At 41.9% G+C, this 10,420-nt stretch overlaps 1 protein-coding gene across 1 annotated transcript; it reads right to left on the minus strand.

The window, feature by feature from the left end:
• Window positions 1-407: 407 nt before the first annotated feature.
• On the minus strand, window positions 408-8,418 carry LOC138006169 (uncharacterized). The gene is made up of 4 exons (XM_068852321.1): window positions 8,313-8,418; window positions 5,594-8,111; window positions 3,369-3,680; window positions 408-985 (listed from the first exon to the last, which is right to left on the minus strand). Exons 2-4 carry the CDS (start codon window positions 6,231-6,233, stop codon window positions 780-782), a joined length of 1,158 nt encoding a protein of 385 aa, XP_068708422.1. The 5' UTR covers window positions 6,234-8,111; window positions 8,313-8,418; the 3' UTR covers window positions 408-779.
• Between the last annotated feature and the right edge of the window lie 2,002 nt (window positions 8,419-10,420).

Consider the following 10,420-nt stretch of genomic DNA (forward strand, 5'->3'; position numbering starts at 1 on the left):
GCGAAAGGGATTGGCCGAATTCACACTAGAGACGAGTAACCCGTCTTGGACGGGTTTCTCGTCTGAGACGAGTTTCCCGTCTTAGTTTAGCGTTCTAAAACGCAGAAAAACAAATCCTGGACTGACAAACAGACAAACATCTTTGCCGCTGTGTTGTCATACTTTGGAAATACTAGAAACAGCGAGGCGCGTTCTGTTTTCTGCTGGCTAGGTAACCATGCACATCTCGCACCAGTACCTCGGCACCTTAACCCGTCCTAAAAACTCGTCCTAATGTGAATTCATGTCGGTAAGTCAGATAATTTTTCATCGCGAATTCACACTAGGATGGGAAACTCGTCAGACGGGTTACCCGTCTGACGAGTTTCCCGTTCTCTAATGTGAATGCTGCTATTGGTGGCTAAAGAAGAAATGTGTCTGATTTTACCTATAGCTGACATCATCTTTAAAAATTGCTCGAATCATGTGATCCAAAATACTGAATAAGTTTTAGGAAAAATTAGATTAATCAGTTTTCAGGAAGTCACTCATTCAAACAGAAAACAAAGGCACACAACGCCCACCGGGGTCAACGTAATTCGCTTTAAAAAGCCTTTAAAATTTGTTATAAAAGCATTAAATGATTTAGTTAACTCACAGACTCACCAAAATTTTATCGTCTTTGAGTTCTCAAAATACAAACCTTATCTTTAAATGATTTTCTCATTCTTTACGTTTTACCGCGGTTAAACAATAAGGTTACTAATTCCGCTGGATAAGGGAAACGCACGCTATGGTGACTAGAAGAAATGAAACATCAAAGCTGTTAGACCAAAGAAAAAGGAAAACCATGCCAAAGAGGTGTTGAACGTAATTCTACCAACTTTAAACCCACACCGCCTATCTTTGGCGTAAGAGATGAACATGGATATGTTTTGACGATCTCTGAACGGGTGGCCTTCAATCCAGTCAGCTGAGGTTGTACAGTTTATTTTCTCGCAGATTTCTGCGAAAGCAAAGAGAAGAAACAATTGACATTAAAGATCCAGTCTGGTCTAGCACTTTAAATACTGAAAAAAACGTCTGCAAGTTCCTTCAGCTTGGTTTTTGTGCGAATTGTTTTCTCGCCTTCTCTCTGGCTAATGAAAAAGTTATTCTGCAAGCCTGCACATTATCGAATTGGCTTTAGCCATTACACATCTCACAAGGGCGAGTAGAATAACGACTTTGTTGAAAGGAAACCATGCAAGAATGTTTTGAAATCCTGATTTCATTTTATAAGGAAGCAAATGACGCTTGAATGGCTGCTATTTGGTATAATATAAAACTTTAATGTATGGTCCCGAGGGAAGCAGTTAGTTTTGTTTTCTTTCCCGAGACGAAGCCGAGGGAAACTTCAGGACTCGAGGGAAAGCAAAACTAGTAATTAGTTTCCCGAGGGACCGGACATTAAGTGCTTTGTTACCCCCGCAGGGTTTTGGCCCAAAGGAGGCAACCTGTAGAAGCGTAAAAAAGGAAAGTATGTAAATTGGTAGATATTGTATAGGGGAAAGCAATCTCGATTTGCTCAACTGAGCGCGCAAGGTGGTATCGGTATTGCTTAACAGGGCGCGCAAGGTGGTATCGGTATTGTTCACCGAATTCGCGAGGTGTTGTGGGTAACTTGAGTCACAAGGACCATCGATATCGAAGGTTCAGCATAGCGATTGAAGATTAGTAATTTTCGAATATTACAGCGCTTCTTTTTACTTTGAAAATCAAAGATTAGATTAGCTGATAGAAATCATATTGTCTGGGTCAGAAATCGATTTTTCAGGCGCAAATCATAAACAGGGGCGACAGAAACCACAAACTGCTAGACGCAAAAGAAAGCAAAAGCATAGTCTCAGTATCAACATTTTCAATAGCTCATAGCTCATGACTTGCATCACGCAAGTCACCTTAAAGCATATCTGAGATGCGGCCAACAAACCACCAAAGTGAGGGAATGTGAGAAAGATATACACATAAAATGAAATGTTGATAGAACCCACTGGGAACTCGTTAAAAGTTCGAGCCCCACATGGGATTCGAACCCTTCATCCTCCGGGGGAACCCTTTATAAGTTACCATTAGTCGAATGCTCTAACCACTGAGCTACTGGAGACGCTATGGCGAGCAAGGGTGAAATGTGGGTCTTTTGACCTGAGCTGCATCACGCAGCTACAGAGTCAAACAATGACTGACATTTCACCCTTGCTCACCGTAGAGTCTCCAGTAGCTCAGTGGTTAGAGCATCCGACTAGATCACGGAGGGTCAAGGGTTCGAATCCCATCTGGGGCGCGGATTTTTTCAAGTTCCAAGTGGGTTCTATCAACATTTCATTTCAATTGATAGCGTATCAAATAAACGTTGATGCAACTTAAAAATAAATGCTGTTTGTTGTTGCCGATCCTTTCCTTACATCTTTCACTTTCATTTACCTACCTAATCACATTTATTAATATGAAGACATCACAATGTGCAGCACATATTAATTGGAAAACACCCCAACTGCCATCCGTATTATCTTGGGCGGGGGCAGATGTAGTGAAACTATTACTAGCTATATATTTAGACTTTTCCTTGAACAATCGCAGTAAAGCATCCGGAGCGGGCAACAACTGCGGAATTGTATCTCGGTCGGGAATTTGAATTTGATCAGGGACACGTGACCAAGAATCATCCAATCACTGTGCTCTTTTTGTTGAGTGAAAATCTGGGTATGTAACAATGGTTGATATCATTCTCGTCACCAGAGCCTCGGATCGAACCAAGGCTCTTGGAAACTCTATGTAGGAGAACATGCGCCGTAGGGTTCTCATAACCAAAAATTGGCTATTTGAACCTTACGGCGCCTACTCACTCCTCGTGCTGACATGAATGCACCAATTAGAGACGCTTTTGATTGTTCTTCACGAAAACCAATGAGAAGACACTTTGTTTCAGGATTCCCCAGAGCTCTTCTCTGCCTCAGTCAAGAGAAGAGCTCTGGGGTCGAGATTGTGGTTGATATCCCATAGCCCGCGCTGAGGCAATGAAATCTTGTGTGTCCATATCAGTAATTATTTATTCCATGAGCCCACGTTGGATAGCCCTTTGTTTTTTGCCCTTGTGTCTCTACATTTTGATACATTTTTGCAAATAAGTGTAAGAATCCCATCAGTCTGAATAATCGAGAGTTCAAGTTGAATCGAGTTCGAGCCATCAACAACGCGGGGGGACTGGAGGGAGGAAAAACACGGGAAGAGAGAGAGTGACTTTTGTCTTGCCTCTCCCCAACCCCTCTCGGCTTTTTCGGATTTTTCTCGACTATTCAGAAAGGAACTCCTGGCAGTCTGTAATTTCCTGGTGGCACAAATCCTCTTACCAGCGCAGCGGCTCGTTATCTTTGCAGCATAAATACAGGGAAGTAGAAAGAGATAAATAAGACATATAATCACAGTTGCATGGTACGTAATACACCCTGCTGAAGCCTTCGAGGTAACTTGTTCAGATATGCATATGGCACCAAATAGGACACTTGCTCCATAAGTGAACCAGTGCAGCACAAACCACACATTATAGGCTGACACCGTGTTGAAAACTACTTTGCACAAATCTTCATGGATTCTTATGATGTCATCAAGATGGCCATTTTGAATATTTTGGACGAGTCTAAAGGTGTCCTGTGTAAACGTACCTGGAAAATTGATAGAATCAACAGAGAAGGGATTCTCCGTAAGAATGAGATAGGAAAAGCAAGCGATTACCCATTTGTATCAATGTAACAATTTGCATGCACACTCGCTGCGTATGGAATGGCGCGTACATCTGAATAGATTTAAGGAAAACATATCCATAACTCACAAGCAAGTACCAGTTTGCCGATCTACCATATCACTCTCTCCTTCTTGGATTTCTAAGAAAACCAGGTTGTCCCAGCGTGCACGTTTTTCTCAGGGTCCCCCCCCCACCCCTAGGTTATAAGTAATGGTATTTTAAAGCAATTTGTAGTAAAAACTAACGGTAAAAGCGCGCGACGTTTCAACCGAACTTCGGTCATTATCAAGCTAAAAGTGAAGATAAAAATTTCTATAAAACAAAGAAGTAAAAGTGTGTAACGTATGAAAATGTAAAAAAGGGGTGTTAAAAAACAAGCAAGAATAACATAATGAAAAATGATTGTTATCTTCACATTTAGCTTGATAATGGCCGAAGTTCGATGGAAGCGTCGCACGCTTCCCTCTTAGTTTCCAAGGGAAAATCCCTGGCAACGAGTTTGAACACGATTATTAGACCTTTTTAGGCCACTCGTCGCTGCTGAGCCAAACGGCCAGAATATCTTTTCCTCGCTTTATACAAGAAACGTTAAATCAACTCTTTTGAGCATGGGGTCACTTTGGTGCCACACCTGCTTTATTCTCTTGAAAAGCTGAAAGACCAACCATCTTAATAGGCTGTCAAAGTCAAAGCTTATGGCTCCTGCTATGCATGTTTTGATTTCAAACTGACCCCTTCGCCTGGTTAGCTCAGTTGGTAAGAGGTCCAGATGTTGAGTGGAAGGTCGCTGATTCAAACCCCAGACCGGACCAAAAACCAGGGTCTCAAAATGAGTGGTAAGATCATGCGGCCTTTGCTCAGCATCTGCTTCAGTTCTGATGATTGCATCATTAGACAGTAATGTTATGTCTTTGGGATCTTTTTTCTGGGCTAGAACAGCCTCCATACGCAGAAATTGACAGGGACGTGAAAGAACGCACCCACTGATCGCAAAGAATATGGAACCACGTTGTTGTGGGAAACATATATCTCAGTTGGTAAGAAAGATGCCTGAAAGATGTCAAAGACATACAACACACACGCGTCATGCCCAGTGCAGACTGTTACACCGACCACAGACTAGCGCGCGCATCCATCAGGATGGCCTTCAAACCCACCAAGAGAGGGAAGGGGCCGTAGGTCAAAAAAGCTGGATTTGGGGAGTTACAAGAGAAACTAGAGAATGAACTCACAAGCACAACATCAGCTGCAGAGCCAGAGGAGCTCTGGAAAGACCTGAAGACCACACTACAAGAGACAGCAGCAGAAGTGGGAGGCTTCTCAACCCGAAAAAACAGACTGGTTTGGCGAAAATGACGATGAGATCCAAAAGTTATTGGATGAAAAGTGCTTCGCCTGTCAAAGGCTTCTATCCAATCCAGACAGTCAGTCAGCAAAGTCAACATACAGACAGGCATGCAGCACTCTTCAGAGAAAGCTGTGTGACATTCAGAATAAATGGTGGGAGGGACTAGATGGCAGAGTACAGATTTCGAAGAAACTGCCATCACATATCTGAAGGCGTGTCCTGTTGGGTCTATTCTCTTTATTCCTATTCCGGTTTAGGGTCAACAGAATAATCGGAATAAGGTTTCAAGAGAAACAAAAAAAAACGTATTTTGAAAAATGAAAACGGAATATTCTTGGCGGAAATGACCCGAGATTAGAGGGCAGGAGAGTAGAATATTCTGGACCTCAACCGCGATCAAACACAAAATACTAAAAAAATGGACTCAATTATCGAAAATGCACTACACGGCCACCGCTCTTACAGGCAACACTAATGAAACTTACCAAGTGCAAGAGAATTAATTGCGAAGATGTGACATGTGTTCACTGACGCCAAATGAGCGAGAATTATGGTTACCACTCCTGATGCCACGAAACTGCTATTGTTTAATGGGGAATATAAGATTATCGGGATTGAAACCGTAAATATAAAAAAGGCAACAATAAACAATAAGAAGACGTCAGTACTGTAAACATCCACCATGGACTGTGATGGAGACACCAAGGCCGAATCTTTTCGTTTGGCTGCTATGAAAGAACCTACGAAAACAACATATGAGATGACAGCGGCCGCACACGTAACGCAATAGAATATTCGCGTAGCTGTTTGCTCCGTCTTGTTAACGGCACACAAGATGAAATCCGATGAAACCAACACGAAAACAGCTTGATAGAGACAGATGACACTGAATACAACGCGAAGGATGTAGTTCCATGCCTGGTGTCCCCATAATCCGAACAAGCAGAAGAAAACCTTGAAACCAAACCAGGCAAGCCTTGTGCATTTGTTTGGATTTCGTGTCTCTCGGCCAACTCGGAAGTGTTCATAGATAGGTGCTATGGGATGAAGAAGTCGTTTCACTTCATAAAGAGCTTCATCTCCTCTATTATTATAAAGGTCTTCTTGTATTTTTCCTTCTTCCATCTTTCAGTGTTAGGGCTATAATTCTCTGATCGTGTACTCAATATGTATCTTGAATAAGAGCAAACACGTAGCACGTCTTCCCATGCATGCAGACACAACAACACGTCGTTTTCGCTTTCCAGTTGTAGCAGCGTCAATATCAAACCCATAGTCCTCGGTCGACAGAGTCAGCGGCAAAAGCTGATTTATCTGCTACAAAGACTTGGTTATCCCGTACTCAAATATTTTGTGCTTTGGGCTGGGTATCCCCTGGTGCCCTCCTAGAACAAGGACCTGAAAGCGATGCTGAAATTTAGTCCTGAACGCTGACATATGTTATTTACAGTGTGGCCTTGACCCGCAACTGAAGACAATTAAGCAAGGCTGCAATGATCTGTGTGACTGATCCGCTCCATGGATTATAGCACTTGACAACGCCCGCCAGCCGAATGGAAAACTCGCTATTCTTCTTCCTACCACAAATTTAAAGTTTTAGTTAAGGTAGGACAGTTCTTTGGAATAATCTTTGAGTTGCGGAAGGCAACCTCCCTCAGAGCCTTTACTCCTGGCTGCAAGGATCATAGAACATTAGGGTTTAAGTACATGCATGAAATTTGGGCAAAGCATTAACTGGAAGAATAAGAGGAAACAAGAATTGAGTGTTGTTGATGATCTGAACCATGGCTACATCATGATGAAATAAGAAGCCTCCAGACTGAAAGGAATAGGTTACGTCACAAAGAGCATGAAATTAATACTCCACAGGTATGGCAAGCATTCCGCAAAGTGCGTAACCTTTTAAAAGAAAAGATCAAAGGCGCAAAACAACATTTCATCGTTAACAAAGCTTTATCATCTTCTAAAGCTAAAGAAGTTTGGCGAGTAATACACCGAATCCTTCACCCTACGTTACAGCCCCTGAGACTTGATGTAAATAGCCTTAATAGATACTTTGCAAATACTGCTCAGCGCACTCTCGGATCTACCAACACCGATCCTAAAAACGACTTATTCAGTTTTAATAACACATTGCAACCATCAGAACCGGAAGAGGAAGCCTTCAAACTGCGGCTAGTTACACCAAAGTGAGGTGGCTACGGAGATAAAAAGGATTCGGAATGATGCATTAGCCAAAGCTAACTAAAAGATCAATAATAACAATAATGACAATAGATTGGTTCCCAATTCAGTGTCGAAAGTATTTCTTGTTTAGTTGGTTTGGTTTACTTTGCGTCGTGATTGGTTAGCAAAACCCGTGTCACGTTCTCAATCAACCAGAACCAAAAGCAAAACCATTTGTATTTGCTCGCTCGCGTTCTCCTGCGCTTGGCGCCGGCCTCATGTAATTTCTTCGGATTAATTCTCATTGGTCCTTTGTGAACTTCTGTGCTGTTTTTGTCTGTAGGGTTAGGTGTAGTTATTGGTTAGATGTAGTTATTGTCTCTAGGGTTGTCTGTAGTTATTGGTCAGATTAATTGCTTTGGTTTTGATATTAGTTTTGTTTCGGGGACCTAGCTTTCCGTAATTCTATTTGTTTCATGCAGACGGTCTATACCGAGTCAATTGAAAAGCGCTCTAACTTAAGAATATTCTTGAATAGGGGTATCAAAACATTTTGCCATTGTAAAACGTGAGCCATGACTCAAATCATGGTCACGAAAAGTCGTTCCAGAACAAGACGGGATACCGAGAATAGAAGTGATACAGCAAAGCCAGGAGTCCAAAAAACAAAAAAAGAACACCAGGCCAGAGAAGAGTTAAACCTGATTATACCATCTCTGAACCCACATTCCCTGTCCTTAGCATAAGAAATGAACAGCGCAATGTTGTGACAATCTCTGAACGGATGGCCTTCAATCCAATCAGCCGTTGTTGTAGAGTTTATTTTCTCTTAGATAGCTTAAAAAAATAAGAGAACAAAAACATTAGTGCAAAAATAATAGACGCCTATTCGAAAATATAGTACATATGAACTACTATTCTTCTTCTCTCCTGTTTAGCTGTTTATATTTTAGAGACGACCCTTTTCCCCTTTTTGATATGGCGGGGGCCAAGCTGGATCTCACCAGCTAACGAGACAACAACGTCTTGCGTTCCTACCTCGTGCTAGAACCTTTTAAGTGAAGTGGGAATTTGTAAAGCTAATAAGTTGTGTTTCAATAGATCCTTTAGCTGAAAGTTTCAATTTTTCTTTTCACAATATCCACGCTTTTGTCCGGCGTTACTTTTACTTTTTAAACGGTTGTCACGGGACGTAAAGAAAATCATTGCGTGACGGCAAATGAAAAACTGACAAACAGAACTCTTTCGGACAAACAATCACCGTTGGTTTTTTTCTTTTTTTTTGTTTTAGTTATTATCCTTCCAAATACGATAGAATATTAGTCACTTTTAGTTATGTATGCAATCTGAGCAGCTGTTAAAACAAGGCCTGTAAAAATCGAGCTTTGAAACAGAGGGATATTTACCAGTTGTCACGCAAAGCTCCTCCCAGTGTGCTTTACGTGACAACTATCCAATAACAGGTCTTAGCACTTAGTTGGCTTCCTCGAGACTCCTCTTGTAAGAGCTGATCTTATGTATTGGTTGTCTGGAAGGAAAAAAGTCTTGCTTTTTTTCGTGCAACATGAAAAGAAATCGTGCACAAATGTGCACCGATACCAGTGGTAGGGAAGGGGGGGGGGATGACTAATGATGCTAAAGAATGGGCTGAGATGACTAGGGACATTAAGGGTGTGTTCGATTGACCGTATTCCGGAATAAGAATGCATGGAATATAAGGTAGAATTCCTTCGTTTTTACGGTGATTCACGTAAAAATTGTCAAACATTCGCTAAAATGCTATTTTAAACATATTTTTGTTGTCCTTGCTGCTTCGAAACGCGCCAAACAAACGTTTTAATCATCACTCCACGTATTCTTATTCCGGAATAGGGTCAATCGAACGCGCCCTAAGTGTGGCTAGGGATGACTAAGGATGCTCAAGTGTTGCTAAGGATGACTAAGGACGCTTAAGTGCGTGGAAGGGATGATTAAGGGTGCTTAAGTATGCCTACGGATGACTAATGATGCTTAAGTATGGATAGGGATGATGATGGATGCTTAAGTATGGCTTGGATGATGCTGAAGTATGGATATGGCTTGGATGATGCTAAAGTATGGATAGAGATGACTAAGGACACTTATTAAATTATGGCTAGGGATGAGTAAGGATGCTTAAGTATGTCGCGTATTATGTCTATGGACGCTTAAGGCACGGAAAGAGATGACTAAGCATGCTTAGAGGGGGTTATAGGGGGTGGAGATCACGTTTCACAGGAATTAAATCGGGCTTTTCGCGTTCGTTTCGCGTGCTAAAAGAATGTATTTTCACGAGTAACAGACAAATATTTGGCCACTTCAAGGACTTGAAAGCACCATAAGAGAGATAAAGCATCAAGTTTGCGGCAAACGGCAAACGTCGGACTAAAATTTGCGTTTTATCAAAAATGGAAAAAACTCGTTTGATATGAGCTCATTCCTGGCGTGGTAGCAGCAGGTATCGAGTAACTTTTCAAAAGAGAGAGACGAGTTCGAATAACACAATTTTCATGCTCTTATGACAAGCAGCAGCCCACCGTTTCGCGTTTGCCGCTTCACGTAATCGCGATGCCTAATCTCTCCATAATGAATGAGGCCTTAGACATACCTCTTATTGCCACAAAACAGAACTATTGGACGTTCTAATGACCCGTCGTGATCGCGTTCTTGGTTTTCTTCCGCAACTCCCTGATTCGATTCGTGGTTATTGAAGTTTTCGTCCTCCTCTGGTTCCTCCTCGGACTCAGTGTCTTCCACATCTCAATTTTGCTCTTCGCCACATTCGAATGGCCAGACAATTCTCTCACCTACAGACTGGAGAGTGTCAGATTTCTTGTTCATAATTATATATGTCTTATATTTCGCACTTTCCCGCCTCATCGAGCGTTGCCTGACGCATTTTCCATTGTCTTTGGCCTATTTTCGCATCAGCTCCTTCTCCTCTGGAAGATCTTTCCAATTTATATGCGAGTATATATGGCACCAGGTAATAGGACGATGGCTGTGACAAATACAGTAAACACCCGCATATAAGAACACTTTTTTTCAGGTTTAAGGCTGATTGTGTTCTTATTCGAGGGGTGTTTAGTGAGAAATCAGCCTGGAAGTGTTCTTAAAATGTTCTTGGT

The sequence above is a fragment of the Montipora foliosa genome, chromosome 6 (genome assembly GCF_036669935.1).
Source record: "Montipora foliosa isolate CH-2021 chromosome 6, ASM3666993v2, whole genome shotgun sequence".
Classification (NCBI taxonomy): Eukaryota; Metazoa; Cnidaria; class Anthozoa; order Scleractinia; family Acroporidae; genus Montipora; species Montipora foliosa.